This window comes from Emys orbicularis, chromosome 1 (assembly GCF_028017835.1).
Source record: "Emys orbicularis isolate rEmyOrb1 chromosome 1, rEmyOrb1.hap1, whole genome shotgun sequence".
In the NCBI taxonomy this organism is placed as follows: domain Eukaryota; kingdom Metazoa; phylum Chordata; order Testudines; family Emydidae; genus Emys; species Emys orbicularis.
The window spans coordinates 179224411-179246952 of NC_088683.1; the positions used below are offsets into that span (position 1 = coordinate 179224411).

The window sequence follows — 22542 nt, forward strand, 5'->3', positions numbered from 1 at the left end:
TACAGACCACTCTTACCTTCTTTGTCTACCATAGATCCTCTCCTTAATATGTTCAATTCCCACAGACCTCCCTTGAATCTTTTCATCTTCCATAGGTGTTCCTGGATTACAATCCCACAATTTATCTACCTTGCACAAACCACCGTCAAACATCTTGATCTCCTATACACTTTCCCCCTAACCTCTTTGTCTCCCAGAGACACTCCTCAGTTTCTTCACCTTCCTAAGGGCATGTGTAACCCACACACCTTCTGGGTGTGGTGTTCTGTCCCATCTAGTGGCACCAATACCACTTAGAGAGAGAGTTAAATGAGTCTGCTCTACAGCCATAGCTAACAGCCAGTTGGCTTTTAGCTCATGCTGTAGAGGCTCATGCACTAAACTCCAGAGGTCCCCAGTTTGAGCCCGCCCGCCAATGACAGCCTATCAGCGTTACATACGCAGAACACAGGATCATAAAAATCTCCAAAGCAGGTGTTTCTCAAATGAAAAAGATATTTAGATTTTACTTTAGTTTCACAAGCTTTCTCTTCCCAAATTATGATTGTAAAACGTGGGACACCAAATTGCTCAAGGCATGGGCTGCAGCATTGTGAAGCACTTGGTCTCATGTGCAACTCTGTCCTGGGTGACTACTACTAGCCATGGTGCAGCAGTAAGATGCCCCTAGGCACTGAGATTTTGGAGCACCCTAGATACAGTGTAATAATAAAAGCCTCCTGAGTTTTGTGATTTTGAAATACTTTGGGATTAATGCAGCTTTGGGTGCCTTCAGTTCTAGAGTACTGAGGGTACTTTAGGGTAAAATTGGCCATGTGAAACTCCCTGCCCTCCCCCCCAATTCCAAAATGACAAAAGTCAAACCCTCCTGCATGCAGCAGGCATGTGAAGCTGTACCAGAACATCAATCTCAGTGCAAGTGGCTTTTTGTTCACTTTCACTGAAGGATTGTGGGGAGGAGGAAGCTGAGGTGTTATCGGAGGGTCACAGAAAGGTAGTCTGTCTGTATACATTTTGGATACCTATCTACTCCACTAATCTAGCATCAGACCACTGCAGTTGGTATAAAAGCCATTCCCTCAGCAACTCTGGTTGCCTGAAACAGTCTTTGTGTATCTCCCCTCTTTATCTCTGTTTAAATTCTCATCTTAAAACCTGACTTTTCTACCCTGCCTCCAGACCTCTTCATTTCTCTCCCTCTTGGTTATTGGCCTTATGACGAATGCTTTAATATTTTCACCATGCAAGGCCTTTATGTCACTGTTTCATGTAATTTATACCTGTGAGCTGGAGCCTTTCCCAACCTGCTCTCAAACACAGTCCACACAATGTGTAGAGTCCAAAATCACCCCCTTCCTGCTTTGGGGGTTTGGCTTTATTAACAAAGATACCAGCAATAAGAAAACAAAGTTCAGCTGTTTCTCAGGTTTCTCCCTCATGACTGCTCAGCCCACATCCTACATTGTCTCCCCAGACAGCCATTTCCATTCCCCTTTTATACAAGTGCAGTAATAAGCCACCTACCTCAATGAGTCAGCAAAACCCACTTAATCCTTTCCCAGAAGGGTCAAAACTTGCTAACAGGGTGGAGCGTTTCAGGCTTGTTATACGATCATATACTGTCCTCTGTCTTGAATAATTTAATTCTGCAACAGTCCTGGGATCCAGTTTAAATGAAAAATATAACCTGAATTTACTGCGAAGAAACAAAATAAGTAAAATCTGTTCCTTTTCTTATTTCCCTCCTTCTGTTATTGTTTAATCACCTGATTTTGAGAACCCCTTTCACTCATAGATTACTGACCCTCTAGTGGTTAACCTCTTCCTGGATCCTTACTTCTAACAGATCCAGAAGTCCAATCAATGAGGGATAGTGAGTGAAATGGTTCTAAGCTTCTACTGATTTAAAAAAAGACAGACACATTTTATCATTAATTATTCTGTAGATAACACTGCTGATGTGCATGGCACCACACAGACAAGTAGGAAGATAAAGGCCATGCCCTGTGTTGCTTACAATCCATATTAGGGAGTTACCATACTGAGAAATGATAAAATCATAACAATATCTATCTCTCAAAATCATGGAGAAAAGGAGACGAGATGAAAAGACACAGAAAGAGAAAAATATTTTTATGGGAAGACTAGTACACCAATGACAGGTTTCTACCTGGGTTTCTGCTTGTATTTAGTTTTAGGAATGCTGTTGCAGAGGTGTCTGGTATTTCAAAATATAATCTAAATATGAGAGGGAGCAGATAATTTCAGAGTGGAGATCAGTGATGGAAGCTGGCTAAAGGTATTTTGAGATAAGATTTGAGGGAGAAATGGGAAATTTGGCTGGTGACGTATTATATTATTCAGCCAAATAGTAAGTGTCTTCATGTGTCAGAGACTTACACTGACGTACAATCCACACAAATAACTCCTACAGTGGTGTCTAGACGAGTTGTCTTGTCACATGGAACGTCATAGGATTCAGCACACCATGGCAGGGATTAGAACCAGGGTCTCTGAAGTAAATGAACATAGAGCATGCTGACTTTAACCCAGAGGCCAATTAAAACTGCCATCTCTTGAAAATAAATGTGAAATTACCACAGAGTTATCATCAGGGCCGGCTCTGGCTTTTTTGCCGCCCTAGGCAAAAAAGCCACCCGCCGCCCTCCCCCCCACCCAGTGCGGCAGGGGAGGGCGCCGAGCCCGGCCGCGGGCCCGCAATCCCCGACCGGCCGGAGCGCCAGGGGGAGGGCGGCGAGCCTGCCGCGGCTCCGCTCTCCCCGTGGGCCAGAGCGCCGGGGGCAGGGCGGCGAGCCCCCGGCAGCCAGAGCGCCGGGAGGAGGGCGGCGAGCCCGGCCGGGGCTCACCGCTCTCCCCGGCGGCCAGAACGCCGGGAGCAGGGCGGAGAGCCCGGCCGGGGCTCTCCGCTCTCCCCGGCGGCCAGAGCACTGGGGGGAGGGCGGAGAGCCCCCGGCGGCCAGAGCACCGGGAGGAGGGCGGCGAGCCCGGCCGGGGCTCTCCGCTCTCCCAAGCGGCCAGAGCGCCGGGAGGAGGGTGGCGAGCCTCCGGTGGCCAGAGTGCCAGGAGGAGGGCGGTGAGCTCGGCCGGGGCTCTCCGCTCTCCCCGGCAGCCAGAGTGCCGGGAGCAGGGTGGAGAGCCCGGCTGGGGCTCTCTGCTGTCCCCGGCGGCCAGAGTGCCGGTGGGAGGGCGGCGAGCCCGGCCGGGGCCCTCCGCTCTCCCCGACCGGCCGGAGTGCCGGGGGGAGGGCGGCGAGCCTGGCCGGGGCCCTCCGCTCTCCCAAGCGGCCAGAGCGCCGGGAGGAGGGTGGCGAGCCTCCGGCGGCCAGAGTGCCGGGAGGAGGGCGGTGAGCTCGGCCGGGGCTCTCCGCTCTCCCCGGCAGCCAGAGTGCCGGGAGCAGGGTGGAGAGCCCGGCTGGGGCTCTCTGCTGTCCCCGGCGGCCAGAGTGCCGGTGGGAGGGCGGCGAGCCCGGCCGGGGCCCTCCGCTCTCCCCGACCGGCCGGAGTGCCGGGGGGAGGGCGGCGAGCCTGGCCGGGGCCCTCCGCTCTCCCAAGCGGCCAGAGCGCCGGGAGGAGGGTGACGAGCCTCCGGCGGCCAGAGTGCCGGGAGGAGGGCGGTGAGCTCGGCCGGGGCTCTCCGCTCTCCCCGACCGGCCGGAGCGCTGTGGGGAGGGCGGCGAGCCCGGCCGGGGCCCTCCGCTCTCCCCGACCGGCCGGAGCGCTGTGGGGAGGGCGGCGAGCCCGGCCGGGGCCCTCCGCTCTCCCCGACCGGCCGGAGTGCCGGGGGGAGGGCGGCGAGCCCGCTGCGGCTCCACTCTCCCCGGTGGCCGGAGCGCCGCGGGGAGGGCGGCGAGCCCAGTCGCGGCCCCGCTCTCGGGCCGGAGCGCCCTGCCGCGCCGCCCCCCTCCAGGCGCCGCCCCAAGCACATGCTTGGTGGGCTGGTGCCTGGAGCCGGCCCTGGTTATCATTCAACAGAAACAAGATTTTCTCTTTGGGCTGTAGTCTTTGCATGTTGTATTTGAGCATGTATTAGTCACCCATTTGTTTATTACCAGAGATTGGTATGAGTACCACCTTTTATTTAAGGCAATAATGCTGAAAAATAACAAAAGACACAATCGGACTACAGACATAACAGACAGGCACCAGCTGAACTGCATACATGCATGAATCAAATTGAACTCAGGACCTGTCCTCCAAAATAGAGCTTTACCTTTTGAATGAGATCAGAATATCCATTATTAAGACTACTAAGCAGTCAGTAGTATTAAGTATTTTTTCCTCTTGTAGACCTCAAGCAACTAGCAGGAGACATAATCATATTGGACTGGGTCTAATTCCATCCAGTTGTGGGCAGTGGTATTACACAGACAGATCCATTAGTGTATTAAACTTCTAACAAGGAGGGTGCATTCTTAGAACATAAGAACGGCCATACTGGGTCAGACCAAAGGTCCATCTAGCCCAGTATCCTGTCTTCTTACAGTGGCCAATGCCAGGTGCCCCAGAGGGAATGACCAGAACAGGTAATCACCAAATGATCCATCCCCTGTCGCCCATTCCCAGCTTCTGGCAAACAGGCTAGGGACACCACCCCTGCCCATCCTGGCTAATAGCCACTGATGGACCTAGCCTCCATGAATTTATCTAGTTCTTTTCTTGTTACTATATAGGTTATGTTAGCTCTACTATATACATGTCAAGATCCATCACCCTAAATATAATCATTTTAAAAAGGGTCAGACACTGTCAAGTAGTCATTTCAGAGTTTGGCCTTATGCTACATACAGTATGGGACTATCCTTGAGTTTCAAAGTCACTTTCCTCCCTGTAGTCTCAACCAATTGACAGCAAATAAATTAAGAAACCCTAAAATATAAATTCCCACAATAGCTACATTTAATGGATATTTTGTTCTGCTGCAGCTACTCAGTGGAGCAAACCTTAAATGTACTGTATTCCCCAAAATCATGTTGATATTCATGACACTGATGAAGTACACATAAAAAAGCCAAACTGGCTTTTGCTTAATAAGAAAAGGAGTACTGTACTAAAAAAAACCCCCTCAATATTTTCCATATGGGAAAAGGCAATGCTGATAAGAGATGAAACCACACTGTCAAGCATCTAGAGAAGGTGGTTAGTTCCCCATTCCCTTATTTATAATCAAAACAAAGCTAGAAATAATGCTAGAGTGATTCTTTAATGACTCCAGAAAAGTGAAATAATCAAAACAAGACCTGACCAAACTCTTGACTTGAGGGTGCTGTCCCAGAGGGCAGAATAGCTTTACCTGCTATTGTTACTAAAATATTCTCCGGATACAAGTGTCTCCTAAAGATTTATTCACACCTACCCTAATCATTTAGCACAAGCTTCTTCTTTTTGACAAACCACAAACACTTGAAATGATTAACCTTCTTCCTCCAAGTCTGTTGATTAAGGTGAAGAAAACTTGCAGGACATCAGCAGTGCCCTGGAAATCATGAAGGATGATCTGAAATATAATGATGAGTGATTCAGGTGAGACATCTGTGTCTGGGACTCCTGCTGAGGCTGGGACCCCACTTCAGTCCTGATGGTGCCTTAACAACCTTGTCCTCGGTCATTCCTCTCTTCTTCGACGGAGCTTTGCCTTAGTTTCTTCTTGCCGGCTTCTCCAGGCAGCAATAATGGCATCATCATCCATTTCTTCTTCCTTGTGGGTGCTTCGTCTGTACTGCGAGAATTGCCTTGATGCAAACCTCTCTTCACTTTCTTCCACCTTCTCTTCTCTGTCTCCGTCCTCTTCAGACTTTGAAAAACTCTGAATGAACTTTCTCTTTGCTCCAAATTCTGACATGTTGGAACTAGACTCCTCTTCAGATTTTTCCAAGTGACGGGATCTGACTCGACTCTGCGTTGATGGTCCTGGGGATTCAGAATCATAGGATGGCTCTGGGCTTTCTTCCCTAGAACTTGTCTCTCTGGCCTTTGTTCGTGTGAACTTGTACATTTCCTTGTCCTCTTTTGCAGAGGTAGAGGAAAATCTTGATGTGGTTCTCAGTGAATCACCTTTACACTGATAGGAAGAAGAACTGTTCGTCTCTTCTCTTTGGGATCTGGAGAAGTTATACTTGCATGCTTCAGAGTCCACCTCTCTGAGAGTGGATGATCTATTGTATTTCTCTCTAGCCTTTTCAGCATGGTCATGATATGATGTCTTTCCTTCTGCTTTCAGGCCACTCAGCCACTTATTAACATTGGTGTCCACCTCTGAATTCATGGCACCAGTATTTGCAAACTGACCAGAGAAAGCAGAAGCTGTATCAGTTCTGTCAAGATCTGTTTGGAAGGGGTACCGAATGCCACCTATTGTGTTCTCTGTGTTGTCTTCGACTTTCTCTTCTTCATCTTCTCCCTGGGCCTTCTTCTTCTTAAATAAAGTGCTGCGCTTGTTGTCTCTGACAAGCTTCTCGATTTGATAATCTGACATTTTTTCTCTCATCTCCATTTGCATCTCCTTCTCCTTCCGGCTGAGTTTTTTCAGGTCAATGTCATCTGCAAAGAGGCTGTACAGCGGCTTGCTTGTTTGAGTCACCCTCATGCTGGAGCTAGACCCTCCTGTCCTCACGCTCATTGAGGCATTGGAAGACAGAATGGACTGCGTGTCAGCACCGCTCATGTCCCTCTGGCGGAGCAGAGAGCTAGCTACAAACAAACCACTCTGTGCACTGAGAAGGGAGGCCTTGTCATCATCGAGGCATCTGCCAAAGTCACCTGACTTCACGCTGGAGGCCAGTGTGGAGGGCGGGTGGGACAACATCATTATCTCATTTTGTTTCTGAGCAATGGTTTCATTAACCACACTGGCAATCCAGTTCTGAATGCTGGCCATGGATATCGCATCACCTGGGCCAACTGGGATGTTGGGTAGAGGTATAGCTGGCATTTGGGGCTGCATAGCCCCAGCACTGCTTCTGTTCTGAGGTAAAGATGAACGGTTGCTCTGCATGCTCAGTGAAGAAGCTGAATCCTCAGCACCGCTTATGGAAGGTGCTGAGGGCCAAAGAGATGACAGCGGGATACTCCCACTCATTGCGCTCTCTGTCTCCCAACTGCACAGGGACTGGCTTTCTTCCAGGATCTTTTTTGAATGTTCAAGTAGCTCCATTCTCCTCTGCTTCCTTTTGGCTGAAGCAGAATCTTCGCCCTTGGCAAGCTCCACAATATCATCCTTGTTCTCATTGCCCACCCTCTTCTGGTGTTTTATTTTCCAGGCCTGGTAAGCTGTCAGGTTGACATCTGATAGATCCTTCTCTTCTTCTGCTGCCTCCTCGACTGGCTGGCTGCCATCATCCATCTTGGGGGACACAGAGGATTCTAAATCCTTCTTGTGAAAGCCAAACTGGATTCTCTTGATCTTCCACCTTTCAAGAGGGGTCAGCTTGTCTTTGTTCTTTTTGCAGAAGTTATGAAAGGAGCTGGTGTCCGAAACAACACTCTCCACATCCACATCTCTGCTCTTTCTTCCTGGCTCTGGTTCTGGACTAGCATCACCACTTTTATTCCTGGAACGGTATCTCTGAGCAGCTTCCTTCTCAATCTCCAGCAGCCTCTGGTTCCACATATCCCAGGTGCTCTCCGTAGACATAGAGTCTGTGCGGCCCCTCCTCAGCCTGTTGATGCTGCTGGCTTCCAGTTGTTGCTTCAGAGTTCGGATGTCAAGGCTGCTCACACTCTCCGCGTCACCCAGTTCACTTGAAGGATACGGCCTTTCTCCCATGTTGGAGACTCCATCCTCCTCCCTGGGTAGCCAATAACCTTCCTTTTCATATTTTGCATTTCGACTCTGCCACTCTTGAATCATCTGTTCCACATTCTCCTCACATTCCTCTTCTCCCTGATCTGGAAGTTTTGGAGGTGTGCTTTCCACATCTTGATTTGGTGGTTCTCTTGCTGGCAGGCCTTGCTTCTTCCTCCATTCCTCATACAGCTGTTCCTCCTCCTCCTCACTGATCAGAGTGGGCTGTTTGGAAACCAAGCTAGCTTTTCCCATGGATGAAGAACTCATAACACTTCCCAGAATGCTGGTGGTATCCTCTTCCTCTACCGTGATGGAGTGCACTTTGGCTCCCATGACACTCCCAGAGACCTCCACTCCAGACAGCAGGGAATGGGTCCCTGCTTCGATGACAGAACTCTGGCTGGCTGTGTCATCATCATCCCCAGCGTCTTCTTGCTCTCGTTCCTCCAGCAGCTTCTCATTGAGCTCCCTGAGCTGTTTCAGGAAGCCGTCATTGGGGTAAATGGCACGCTTCTTCCTTATAGTCATTAGGGCCTCTAAGATGGTCATGTGGTGGAAGATCATCAGGTAAGCAGCCACCAGCACAGCCGAGCGACTGATTCCCATTTCACTGCTTACCAGGATTTTACCTACAGGTATGAAATATAAAAGTGTCAGATGCTTTCAACAACCTACAAGATTAATCTGCAATGCATCCCATAGGGCCTGATCCAAAGTCCATTGATGTTAATGGATTTCTTGATTTCACTGCAGTTTAGCTCAGACCGATGTTAAGTATTTTTTTCTGTTTTATTTTCTGATTTACCTTAATTAAAATTTGAGACAATCAAAATAATACCAAGTAACATGTGTACATGTGCCACAAACTGTGGATGGGCACATTTTAAAATAAGCTAACTACAGAAATTGTATTAATAGTTTGTACTTATGTAGTGCATTTAATCAAAAAATCTCAAAGCACTTTACAAACATTAGTGAGTCGAGCCTTACAATACTCTTGACTTGCTGTGTGACCTTGTCTAAGTCACTTAGCTGCACTGTGCCTCAGTTTCCCCAGATGTAAAATGTTTGAACTTCTCCCATTTATCCCATGTATATCAATGTGCTATTCACTCTGAAACCCAGCGAAGCAAATCTAAAGTGTCAGCTATTTCACTATTGATGTTTTACCAGCTGAAACATTCAACTTCCCCTACTATCCCAAACTGCCTCTCACAAATTCCTACTTGCCAGAAGCCCCAGCTGCCTCCTATTAGCTCACCAGCTTTTCCTACTGAGACCTTTTGCCATGTAGTTACGTTGTCAACACAAAAATTAGCAGCACATTCAAAATGTAAGGGCAGAATAAAATTAAGTGAATTTAGTATGAAAATAAATAACACAAGGGATACTGAAGACCACGGTAGAGGTAGACTGACTGTAGTATTCATTTTCATGTTTAATTCAGTTAAAATCTCTATTTTTAATTTTAGCTGATATTGCTACAGAATTTCCAGAATGCTATACTAGAGTTCCATAGAAATAACCAGGCCATCGGGTGTGTTGCCATAGAATTTAGGTCCAACAGAGCATGCAGGACTTTGGCTATAACCACCTAGAAACGCATTACCCATTTTGTCTTTCAATAGTACAGTGACCCCTACTGTTCTGTAGTAGATAATCTAGCAAAGGTGAGGACTTAGCATACAGGACATAGCAGCAGATAGCCTTGAACAATAGCTGGATATTATTGCAATAGTCACACTTGATATGCTGGGCCTTCTGTGGGGGCAGTGTAGAACTAGGCCTAAGGTATTCACCAGGAGCCTTCCATCTGCCATATACAATGGAGTCAAAGGGCAACTAGAAATCTGGTCCAAAATATTCTCTGTAATGCCTCCCGCATCACTGGATTTCCAAGTTTCCAGGAACTAGCCCGATCTCCTTATCTTACCTCTGTATGTCAGCAGTGCTTCATCAAGGAACTCCGCAGCCTGGTGAAAGTGTTTGGAAATGTCCATCTCTGGGAAATCATCCACCTCAATGCCCAAGTACTGGATATTCAAACCATTGTAGAAATCTGGCCCTGTGTACACGCCGGTACCGTGAGCCGCATTCAGGATATGAGTGATCCCAAGCCTCTTCAGACGGCCTTTGTTCACTGCAACACTCCTCCAAAGAAGAGAAAGCAATATTAGAAGTTGGCTCCTGTTCTGAGGCTGGAGAGAGCCAGTCCATTGTCCAGGGGGCCAGCAGAGGTGGTGTTAGAAGGGGAGATGTCAGTAAGAGGGTAACCATGGCTTGATTAAAACGGAAAAAGAACAGAACAGAATGAACACAATGGGGCATGGAGAGTGGCAAGCCAAGCTGGATTTAACTCTTTGCCAGCCCAGTGAATGCGGTGGAAGGATATCTACAAAGGTCCTTTGCAATCTGAGGGGTTAGAAAAGGAACAGGGTTTTGGCTGAGAGGTGTGTACCAGAGCTCTGAACAATCTAAGGGCAAGAAAAGGTGCATGATATTGAAGACGAGATCTTTAACATGTATGACTGGTGCACTCAGATTGACCTTGCAACAGTTTAGATAGATTCCCATGCAGGGACTTTCCCTTTGTCCTTAAACTCAGGGACAGATCGGAAAAAACACTGTGTGAGGATACTCTCTCAAGCTCCTGCCACAACTGAAGCTCCACCCACTCATGATTCCACCACCCACTCATGACTCCAAAATGAGATTACACTCTCAGTAGACTATGCAAATCTTCATCATATGATAGTCCCTCTCCTTTCTTGGAAGCTTTGATTAGTAATATAATAATTAATGATATTCACATGTGTGTTGCCATAGGTATTCTTCAAAGCTGACTCCCCATTGAGATACATAAGAGAGTTCACATCTCTTAGAGCTATTATTTCAGGCTCTCTCCAGACTCAGGCACAGCAGGGGATTGGTTAGACTCTGTTCACATTTTGAAGCTTCCTTTGCAATCATAAGAGCCAGAGACTCTTAAATAAAAGCTGAGATTCTGGAGCACAAAACAGTGGCTGCCAGGCAGAAGTACCCAGTCACCAACTTGGTGCAACCCTTCCCAACCTGACCTCTGCTTAAAGGAATATTCTATCTGTTGGGCTGTCTCTGCTTCATAGACACTGATATGGACACACAAGTTTACCCTTTCCACCCAACCACCTGACTTCTCTGTCTCTCAAATGGCTAATACAGACTATAGAACAGTGAGTAGCAACACAGGCTGTCAAGATCTGTGAATGGTGAAAATGAGATAGGAGCAGGAGATAGGGCCAACTCAGCAGCTTAGAGTAGGGTTTCTATCCCATTTAGGTGAACAGAAGACAAGCCCAAATGTCCAATATGTCCAGCCCAAGAGACTGAGGTGTCTGTAGACACAGTAACCTCCCTCCCTCTATTCTAAGATTAGCCAGAAGAGTAGCACCCTCTCAGTGGTCTTCTAGCAGTTTATATTCAGTACTTGAGAGATGCTCAAAGAGAAGCAAGGTGCTGCAGGACACATTACTGGTGATTCATTAGATAGCACTCTTCCCTCTCAGTGCTGAACCAATGCCCAGCACAATGCTAGGGAGCACTAGGCTGCTGAAGGTGCTGTCTTTTGGAAGAGCCATAAAAGAGACTCTGGCCACCTGGCTTCAATAAATTGCATGGCATTTCCCCCCTCTTTTTAAAGGAATAGGCGTTCCTGTGTCTGGGCCAAATTCCAACTGCAGTAATTTCATTTTGCTTACAGTTTCCTAGGTGCTTTTAATTGGATATGGTGTTCTTCCCCTCCTTTCCTAAACTGTTCTGAAGTGTCAATACATGTGGTGCAAAAGCTGTGGTTTTTCACAGAAGTGGTTGCTTTTCAGTGCAGTGTGATCTTTGTAGACTTAGGCTAGGTCTACACTACAGCGGGGGTCCGACCTAAGATACGCAACTTCAGCTACGTGAATACCGTAGCTGAAGTTGCGTATTTTAGGTCGGCTTACCTGGCGGTGAGGACGCGGGAAAGTCGACCGCTGCCGCGCTGCCGCCGACTCCGCTGCCGCCTCTTGCCGAGGTGGATTTCCGGAGTCGACGGCAGAGCGATCAGGGATCGATTTTACCGCGTCTTCACTAGACGCGGTAAGTCGATCCCCGATAGACCGATTGCTACCCGCCGGATCGGCGAGTAGTGAAGACAAAGCCATAGACTGTAAAATGTCTTTGGATCTCTGGGGATGAAAGGCATTACATGTAATATATATTATGCTGAGGTGACTTTAGTGACTCCATCAAACCCTTCACTAGGAATTTTGTGCGACCTCAAGGACAAAAGTTCATACTCACTTTTCTGCTATAAAGACGTTGGGCCAGACTTCATCCACAGGATCCCAGGGGGACTCCAGCCTGTCCTTCATGAGTGCCCTCTGCAAGTCCATCACACACGGTGTGTTGAACAAGCTGGTGTCATCAATCTTATCTTTAACTCGGTTGTACAGGTCCTCCACCAGCAGCTGCTCTGCAGACTCCAACATCCCCGGACAAACTGAATCCACTTTAACCTCCTTTGTCTTCAGCTCTGGAATGAGCTGACTGTCACTCAAAGCATGTGAAGAATTCACTATTCTTTCTCCCTGGAACAATCCTGGGGGCTTCTTAACTTTGTTCAACAGTGTCCACCCACCCAGTCTGAAATGTGTGCATGTGTGCACTCAGGCAGTAGCCTCAGGGCAGTTAATAGGGGACTGAGCACAGTAACCTTTCCTTTCATCCCTTGTAGATCTAGGTTGGCTAAGGTTACAAGTGAAAAGGAGTCTGGGAAAGTCTCATTCTAATCCCAAGCATATGGGGAAGGGAGCTTGCCCAGTGGTTAGAGCCAGGACCTGTGGAAGCGCCCTAACATTGTGTGTGGGGGGGACCAGTGCCCAAACCAGGGCCTCACCCCCTCTTCTCCACGAGACCCTGCCCCTGCCCTGCCCCTTCTCCCCAAGACCCTGCCCCTTGCTCGCTCCTCTCTGCCACCTCTCCACCATTGCTTGCCCTTACGGCTGGTAAAAAGTCGGAGGGCATAGTCCTCCCACTTTTAAAAGTGAGGGGGCCATGGACCCCTGCCCCCTCCACCCCCGTTCCGGTGCCCCTGGTTAGAGCAGGGAGCTATGAATCAGGACTCCTTCACTGTATTCTATGACTCTGCCACTGACTCACTATGTGACTTTAAGGCAAGTCTCCAAACATGTCTGTGTAATGGTATGTAAAATGGAGATAACCTCTCTACCTCATGGTGGAGGGGGAGGGTTATGAGGCTTCATGAAAGTTTGTTTAGCACTTTAAGATCCCCACATGAAAGAGGCTAACCAAGTGCAACCAAAGTCTTTCTTACTTACCCTGCCCCTTTGATCCGCTTACCTTCATTGATTATCTGTTTAGCAGCTACTGCAGAGGACAGGTGGATAGGCTCCATGAAGATGCTTTCTGTCTCTGTGTCTGATATCACTGAATACCTGCCAGTCAATGATATTGGTATTAGACAAACACTTCCTCATCTGCCCTGCACCTCTGGTATTGCTTCCCTTCTCAACCATTTCAGAAGGGAGCAGCAGGGAGGGCAGACAGAGGACCTTATGAGGGATGGAGGGAAAGATACTCCCCCTTGGACGGTGTGACAAGTGCCTTTGGAACAGATCTCTAGCATCCAAAGGATGTCTGCAAGAGGTGGTGGGGGATCCTATGGGAGAGGATTTGGAGGTAGGAATGAGGGGCTATGTGGCAGCAAGTGGGTAAGAGTGAGGCCTGCAATGAGGATCTGCAGTCAGTGGAAAGAGACTGCAGAAGAACAGACCTGGAGAGGGAGTTCCTGCAAAGGAGGACTGCAGGTAGGTGGGTGGGATGGGATTGTTAGATGGGTTATTCATGTGAAGGAGAATTGAAGGGTACATCCACACAGCTAGCTTTTTTGCTTGAAAATCACTTCTTATTTATCATTAGTTATAGTAGAAGGTGGCACTAGAGATTGGCTCTATAGATTAAAGAGCATCCCACTATCATGGCTTCTGAGCCCAGGCTCCAGCCCGAATGTCTACACAGCTATTTTAGCGTAGTAGCACAAGCCCCAGGAGCCAGAGTCTATAGACTTGGACTCTGAGACTCACTGCTGCAGGCTCCTGCTAGCTGCGTAGATGTATTACTCCTGGGGGATTTTTCACCACTGTGCGTGTGCATAATTCATGTGCCACGCATATTTTTATTTTTTTCAGCAGCAAATAGCTTCTGCTGGAAAGTTGCTGAAGTTCTGCCTTTTGCCCACCAGAGGGCACTGTGATGCTAAAACAGAGCAGCCGCTCCTGGCTAGCCCCAGCTATGACAGGGAAGAGAAAGAGCCTGCAGTGCCTTCTTCACAGCACCTCTTGGGCGAGGTCAGGAGACAGACAACATGGGGCACATGGGGTTGCTGGGGGTCACAGACAGGGGCAGGGGCTGAATGGGAGTGGAAGCACAGGGCCATTGGGGGAGTAGGATGCAGGGCCACATGGGGGAAGGAGGGTGGTTGAATGGGGGCACAGAAACACATGGGGATAGGAGAGAGGGAGGTGCAGGGTCACATGGGGATGGGAAGGGAGTGCAGGGCCACATGGGGGAATGGGGGTGGCTGAGTGGGGACACAGAGACACATGGAGACGGGGGAGGGGGTGCAGGGACAGATGGGGATGGGGGAGGGGGCTGGCTGAGGGGGAATGGGTGTCTGAGTGGGAGTGGAAGGACAAAGGTGGATGGGGTACAAGGACACATAGGGACAGGGGCAGATGTGCCTGACTGAATGGGAGAAGCTAGGGGTCAGTCAGGGTCTGCATGGGGGAAGTTCCCTAATAATCCTTCTCTGACTCCCCAAAAAAACCCTGTTCCATACTTTTCCCATCCATACCCAACAACCTTCCAAATTCACACCCATGCTCCTTTCCAGGAATTATTTCTCTCTCTCTTAGCTCCTCCATTACCCATAACTCCCTACACTGCTTTTGAGGGGTGTGGGAAATATGGTTCTGTATTGTAGTTTAAATGAATTATTACTCAAGAGTTCTGTATTAATATGCCTAGTAAGGAATCTATTTGTCAAAAAACATTTCCTGAATCTTTTTTGTTGTCTGTATTGTTAGACATATTTGCTGACAGGTATTTTGAAATAAATTACCAAAATAATTAAAATTGGTGTGATTATACTGTGTTATTTTGACAAATAAAATATGCAGAATTTTACAGAATTTCAAAATATTGTGAGCAGAATTTTTAATTTTTTTGTACAGAATTCTCCCAGGAGTAATGTATCCCAAGTGGCTTGGAGATCCACTGCTAGATAGATGGCGCTATCTGGGGATAGAAAGAGAGTCATAAACATCCATTTTATTCCATATAAATTCTTGTACCTCCCTCATCACTAATATCTGAGTGTCATTCCAGACACAGCTACTCCAAGGCTGCTTCTCTGCTTTTATATGAAGGGTGGCTTCTGACTAGAGTTTGGTGAAGAATTCAGAACAAATGGTGCTGCGATTTTGGCCCTTTTTCTGTTCACAAATCATCTGCAAACACTATTTGACTTTTATAGATGTGATTGTTCTTCCAGATTATTTGATGGATGGTTTAAGAGATCAGATGGCAGGCTATGGATCTCTTGCAAACTACTCACCACAGTGACTGCATCATAATTTGACATTCACTGTGTGTTTGGTCAATCAAGTCACATGGTATTGTTTCTGATCTCTAGTTGGACAATTACCAACCCCACCAACAGTTTTCATGATGGCCGCTTGTACATTCAAGACCAGATTTTCAAAGTTAATTAGGCGCCTAGTGGGATTTTCAAAAGCATCTAGGTATCTAACACCCATTGAAATCAATGAGTTTTAAGCACCCAGTTGCTTTTGGAAATCTCACTAGGCACCTAAATACCTTTAAAAATCTGCCCTCATTTGAATACACATTTATATGAGTATTTGTGACCCATTCTCTGCCTGTGAACATTTTTGCAAACAAAAATGTGCTCCTTTGATTGTCAATGGAAAATGAATTAAAGGTTCGTTAATATAATCATAGTGGTTCTGTGAACTATGTGAAATAAGTTTGGGGCCTCGATTCCATTCCCAGGGGACAGGTAGCCACATAAAAAAGCCTCCATTGAAACTGCTGATAACTGCCTTGTTGATAGTCTCAACAGAGGTGTCAAGGACAGAACAGGTCATCTATACTGAGCTCCCCTCTCATCCCTGGAGGAGGTCACTCTGGGTTACTTCCACAGGGGCTAGTATAGAGGAAGCTTATTCTGCTGGTGCTGTACTTGTTCAATGGATAAATAGAGGGCATAAATCTCCAGAGCTGTCAATCCTACACCTTTCACCAGGAATAGATTTATATACAAAGAATATATTAAAGAAAGACATGCTGAGTTCATTGTGAGCAAGTAAAGGATAAAACCCCAGGGAAGCTTGTCCCCTGTGCCCCACTCTGGTCCTCAGGGCCCAGCATGGCATTGGGGTTAGAAATCCTACTGTGGAGACACTCTCTCTCTCTAACTTGAATTGGTAGCTGTTTCCTCTTCCTCCATGAGAAGGCCTGGACATCTCAGGCTTCTGCACACACCAGCCTGGCTGCATGGATTAAATTGGTTCCCATAATAACTGGCCATGGGAGGGGAGGTGGACAGCATCATTCCAAACTCAGGAGCAGCTGGGGAGACTGGGGCAGGCAGGAAGGACTGTGCAGTGTGATGGGTTGCTGCAGAAAGAGTTGGAGAGTTCAGACCTCAGCTGATATAATTAGATGGAGGTGGGACGTGGTGGAGGGCGGGGGCCACAACTGCACCAAATTTTGACAGTGGGAAAGTGTATTACCCTTCCTCTCCCCTCAGTCAAGACTGTCTGAACAGATTTTGCACATGCTTGGTCCCCAAATTCCCCTCCAGGTTGACACCAAGCATGTGGCGTCTCAGCCCAAACCAGTATTTGTGGAGAGAATCTTGATGAGCAACTACGGACAGGGAATTTAAGGGCACCCACTCCTGTTAGCTACACAGAGCGGTGAGGAACAAAAGTGGGCGGGAAACCCCACAACATCTGCAGAAGAGGGATTTGCAGAAGGCTCCACAAATCTAAGTGTGATTCTGGGAGTAAGGAGGGAGAAGAGCAGGGTAGTAGCCACTGCATGTAGCATGTTCCCCTCTGCAGAGCTCAGCTTTTGCTGTGGAAATCCATGTGTGTGGTGGAATGTCCAGGCCTGCAGTCTGTTTGAAAGGGAGGAATGGGGCATGGCTGTTGGAGCCACAGACAATGGTATCGTCTCCAAAGAGAGCTGTGCTGCTAGGGGCACCCAGAGACCCAAGCTGAGGGGATGGCTTTACAGTCTACATTATAGGCCAGGCTCTGAACAGATTTCCCAGTGGATAGGTAAGAAGATTAAATTCTCCCGTCACCTCCTGGAATGGTTCCTTACTATTAGGGCTGGGGAGTTTGTAGGGGAAGGAATCATTTGGTATTACTAACCACATCCTCTTCCCCCTCTGTGCTGACTCAAACTCCTCCTGCTGCTGCTGGACAAGTTGTGTCTTTAACAATCCAAGTTAACCTGCATGGTGCCTGGGGCACAAGTTGAATCCCCTGGGTTTGTCCTGGGCTGGGGTTAGCCTGGACAAAAAGAGTGGTGATACTGTGAAGCTCCACTCACTGCCAAAACACCACCCACTTCTGAAACACCTTGTAACAGGGTTGGCACCCGCCTCTTGCGAGCACCCTCCTGGTAGAGTGCATGTACTTGCAATCTCTCCGTTTGTGGTGCTATAACAGGGTGTTACCTGCCTCTCACAAGTGCCCCTTGATCAAGTGCATGCCTACAATCACTCAGTTTGTGGAACGGGGTAGCACAAGCACCCCCTCCTGGGTTAATGGTTTCTTAGGCAGGTCTTCAGTGACTTGGCCTTCTGGACAAGTCACACACGCTGTCTGTCGGTGGAAGAGTACAAACCCCTTCTGGGGTATACAGTCTTTACCTTCTTCCGACCTTGATATGGGGACATACTCTCAGGGCTTCCTCCCTGGAGACACTGTCTTCTTGCAGCCCTCCCTGGGCTCAGACCTTTCCCAGTCCCAGCAGCCAGCCGGGAACTCCTTCTTAGCTCCGCTGGTCCCTGCCCATACTGAGCGGTCTGTGGTCCTGCTGCTCTTTCAGCCAGCCATGAACTCAGTCCTCTCTCTGCCAGCTCCAGGCAGCAACTGACTGACCAACTCTATCTCTGCTACTCCTTTTTATATAGCCCTCCTGGCGCCTGATTGGCCACTCCTGCAGCCCCTTTGATTGTCTGCTTTCCCTACAACCAACTCTAGGCCACTCTCCTCTCTGGGATGGGGTATGACAGGGCCCTGAGGCTTCCAACAGGGAGCCGCTGGACCTAGTCCACCCCGTCACACATCTCAACAAAACAAAACCATAAAGTGACTGCACTGGAGTCCTTCGCAGGGGTGTGCTGGTGCCTCAAGTGCTTGTGTGAGTACTGCTCCTAGTGCTGGCTTCAAGGGGGAGTTGTGATGGTCCTGAGGTACTGCCAATAGGTCGCAGGAATTTCTGTGCTGCTGCCACCACTTGAATAGCTCCGTGGACATTCTCCTCCTGAGAGCCCCCTTCCAGTTCCTCCAGCTACTGCCCTTCCCCTGACTGGCCAGCATCACTGACCAGCAGGAAGGGAGCAGGGCCGGATTCCAGTAGGGCGTATAACACTGACAGATCCGGGCCATCTGCAGGCGGGATTGAACCTGGGACCTCTGGAGCTTAGTGCATGAGCCAAAAGCCATATGACTCTTAGTTAAGGCTATAGAGCACATCTCATTCGCTCTCTCTCTCCCCCCCCCCGTGGTCTCGGTGCCACTAGATGGGACAGAACACCACACCCAGGAGGTGTGTGGGTTACAAGCCCTGATCCTGGGAGGGCAGCTTGTAGCCGTTTGAATGGAAGTGTCTCTGCAACTTTAACTGTGGCATTTGGTACTGATGGCAGAAAAGGTAATAAGTGAAGGAGGTGGTTCTGTTCAGTCTGAATGGCTGATCAGGTGAGGAGGAGGAGGAGAGGAGGAGGAGGAGAGAGAGGTGGTCATTAGGCGATATTTCTACATGATTATATCGCACATGAGCCCAGAAAATTGCATGAATGAATACAATAAAACGAAGCAAACATTCTAGCTGTTGCTGGTAGCAAACCTCATGGTTAAGGCTGTTAATGGAAACCACGTCTTCCCCATTTGCATACAACCACATGCCCCAAAATATCTCCTTTTTGGCAGAATCTTTCCATTGCTCCCTACTTCCTGCCCCAGGTGCAGTTTGAAAGTTTCTGGGAAATCCTGTCAGGAATTTTGCATTAAGAAGCAGGCACTAAAAAAAACAAAAAAACCTCATCACACTTATTTTGACTAAAAGACACCTTAAAACTGGCAGAAGCCCAACTTTTGCTGCCCTGTAAGTGGCATCCTCCTGCCTTGTTCCCAGCCCTCCTGTGAGAGATAGGCCTGAACCAAAACCCAAAATCCAAGTAGCCTCAATCTCTGGGGGGTTAAAATCCACACACGGGGTTTGCAAATCCATATAATGGGCTGAATCAAAAGCCTGGGTCCCAACATACTTGGATTTAAAAGCCAATAGGAATTTTGCAAATTAACAGGAGGAGGGAGAGTATAAGGAGTGGGAAAGCAATAATGCTTCCTCCCAATAATGCTTTTCTCTCTCTCTCTCTCTCTCTCTCTGTGATCTAAGATGACTGAATGGGATAAATAACACATGAGCTCCATCCCCACAGCGTCTCCCCCCGTCACCCAGTATGGCCTATGCTGGTATTCTAAATCCCTGCCTCTTAGAGGAGAGGGAAGTCTGAGGCTATGTTCTTGATCTGAGTAGGATGGGTATGAGTGGGGTAGGGGAGGAAGGGGAAGCAATTTGTTACATGCAGTCAGGAAGCCATGGCAGTTCCTGTGGCAAATACACTCACTGGCTGGGGGAGGGGCTGCGGAGGTAGCGGGCCTGCACTGCCTTCACGTCTGGCCTATCCTCTTCATCTGGTACCACCTGCTCGCTGTCTGAGTCCTTGCCACTTGCCATGGCCAGCTCTGAGGATCTGAAGGAGGTGGGGAGATGGCAGGGAGAGGGAAATAAGAATACAACAAGCATAAGCACTGCACTCAGGAAAACCCCTTCAGGCAAGGCGTTGGCTGCCACCTGTCCAAATTTTCCCAGGATAATCCTTTTGTGAGGTAGCTGTCCCAGGAAATCTGTAAGGGTGCTCAGCACACACTGCCAGCTGCGCAGTTTTATGGGCTCAGGACCATCCTGGATGTCCTGCTTTTTTGTACCTCACAGGTGGCAACCCTAGGCTGGGCAGGCTGCAGGCAGGGCATTCCCCATGCCCTGCGCTGTGGTGGTAACACAATGATTTTGCATTGCAGACCATTATTACAGAAGTGGCATGAACACCTTCCTGGCTGGCAGGGGCTGGGGAACTGTGCAGAGAAGGAGCAAACAGACATGGGGGCCAGGAAGGAGGAAGGGCCTTGGGTGGCTGTGCAGAAACTCTATCTCCTTCCACACAGCTCAGCCCTGCTAATAGACACTAGAACAGAGGTGCCTGAACTGTGGGGCATGCCCCCCTAGGGGAGCGTGGAGGAATCCTAGGGGGCACGGCTGGAGCCTGGTCCATCCCCCACAGAGGGGCAGGGAGGGAGCGCCACCCAGCTCCTCTCCTGGCCCTGGCCCTGGCTGCTGGCTGCATGCCCGGGGCTCCGCGCCTGGTGCCCCGGCTGCTGGCCCTGCGGCCAGTGCCCCGGCTGCTGGCCTTGGCCCCCAGCCAAGGCTCTGCTCCCGCCCCCAGCTGTGGCCCCAGCCTCAGCCTCCTTATCCCTCTCTGCGTCACCCCCACCACCAGAGCCATGGCCCTGGCTCCGGGGTGGGGGTGGCGTGAGGTAAAAAGTTTGAAGGCCACTGCACTAGAAGGGGCCTCATCCAGCTAAGTATGGGGGGCTGGACATGGAGACTGAAGAAAATGAGGGTGGGGAATATGAGGCCTACCGTCCTCATAACCAAACACTGCAAAGGATCAAGGCCAAACCCTTGATTCTGACCAACTTTAAACCCCAGGACTCACCCTCAGGAGGCCTTTGCCATGGGCCCATGATACCAGCCTCTGCCAGCGTGCAGTGGAGTGTGTGTGTGTGTGTGTGGGGGGGTGATATTATTTGGTTGGGAACCTGGAGAAGCAGCAGCCAGTTCCTCAAGCTTCACAGAGTGACTTCTGGCTCTCACTCAGGGAGTGTCTGTCCTATTCCAGCCCCAAGGGCTCAGATATCCCATGGCAGCTGGTCTCAGATATCAATGCAGCCATGTCCCATAAACAAGGGCTGACGTTGCTGCCGCTCATAGAGTCGGGGAGATGGGAAGCAAAGATGTGAGGAAATGGCACTTACCGTCTGTGTCTGGAGCTCTCCTGACAGCAGAATGGTCACTCCCCGTCTTAGGCTCAGCGACGGAGCCCAGTGGATGGGGCAGGAAACTCGGCAGGGGACGCAGATAGAGCGAGAGATCAGCCGCCCTTCCTCTCTCTCTGCGACTTCTTCTCTAAGGGGCAGGACAACTGTCAGCACCAAACCTTTAGCAGCTTTCTAAATATAGGGTCTGCCCCACACTGGCTGCTGGGTCGCATGGGAAAGGAATTCAGTGCCTCATAGACAGCACTTGGTCAAACTTTTAACTCTTCCCATGCTGGGGGCTGAATCTCCTCATATTTTCTTGCTTGGATTTTCCTCTCACAGAAGAGGCCCAGAGAACATCCATAATTCCACCCACAGGGAGCCCCCAGATAACTGGAACCCCACCAGAGGTGTCTGAAATGCTGGTGCCTTGCTGCAGTGCAGCGTATGATCAGCTGCTTCATGCTGACTGGGAACTCTGTGGTATCAGAATGGCTCCCTCTCCATTAGGGCTCATGTGGGGGTGAATGGCAGTTTCCCCTCTCCTCTTAACAAGAAAACCTCCATATCCAGTCCCTTCACGGGTTCTCACAACATATTTTTTGGTGGCCTCAGAGTGCAGCCATCAACTCTTGCTGGTGGCCGCTCTGAGAATTTTTCCTAAAATACTTAATTAACTTTAGGAAAAACAAATAAATATGAATATATACAAGTCCAGATCATTGTAATTTATGTATGTAGGTTTTTTTTGCAGACTCAATAATAAAAATAATGTACAGTTGTCTCTATTCTTTACTGGACCTAAGCAGAAAAGAAACAAAAATAAGGTGCTTGGCATGTTTTGATTTTTTTTTTTAGATTGCTAGTTAGTAAGTCTGCTCCTGTGAAAAGTGATATTTGTATATTTGTTAATATCACTTTTCACAGCAGACTTACTCAGCCCTGGCATGCTGGGGGACAAATTAAGCCCTGGATGAGGAGGTGGGTAAGGAGGCAGGGGGACCAGGGGCAAGGGGGGGCTGGAGGAGGCAGTGGGGGTTGAGGTGATGGTGGGGGGGGTGAGTCCAGGGATGGAGCCCAAAACCCTGCAGCTGGAGGACAGAGCCAGCTGCCGCGTGGCCAGAGCCTGCCACCCACCATCCCAGAAGCCCGAAGCAGAAACCTGAAGCCCGAGCCCCACCGCACCTGTGAAGGTGGGGAATTCACACTGGTTGCCTGCTCCTACAGTGTTTGTGGCTCCGGAACGGGGTAGGGACCAACCCCTTCAAGCAGCCCTGGG

General features: G+C 49.1%; 1 protein-coding gene across 1 annotated transcript; it reads right to left on the bottom strand.

Annotated features, from left to right (window-relative positions):
* Nucleotides 1-5622: 5622 nt before the first annotated feature.
* Nucleotides 5623-19902, bottom strand: STYXL2 (serine/threonine/tyrosine interacting like 2). The gene is made up of 5 exons (XM_065423184.1): nt 19793-19902; nt 13180-13274; nt 12121-12352; nt 9737-9954; nt 5623-8432 (listed from the first exon to the last, which is right to left on the bottom strand). The coding sequence occupies exons 1-5, from the start codon at nt 19900-19902 to the stop codon at nt 5623-5625; spliced, it is 3465 nt and encodes a 1154-aa protein (XP_065279256.1).
* Nucleotides 19903-22542: the final 2640 nt, after the last annotated feature.

Coding starts and splice junctions, on each gene's coding strand:
- STYXL2 (XM_065423184.1), bottom strand. CDS start 19,902: ATGGCAAGTGGCAAGGACTCAGACAGCGAGCAGGTGGTACCAGATGAA. Junction 12,353..13,179: donor TAAACAGATAATCAATGAAG/GTAAGCGGATCA, acceptor AGCTCATTCCAG/AGCTGAAGACAAAGGAGGTT. Junction 8,433..9,736: donor AGCACTGCTGACATACAGAG/GTAAGATAAGGA, acceptor TCATACCTGTAG/GTAAAATCCTGGTAAGCAGT.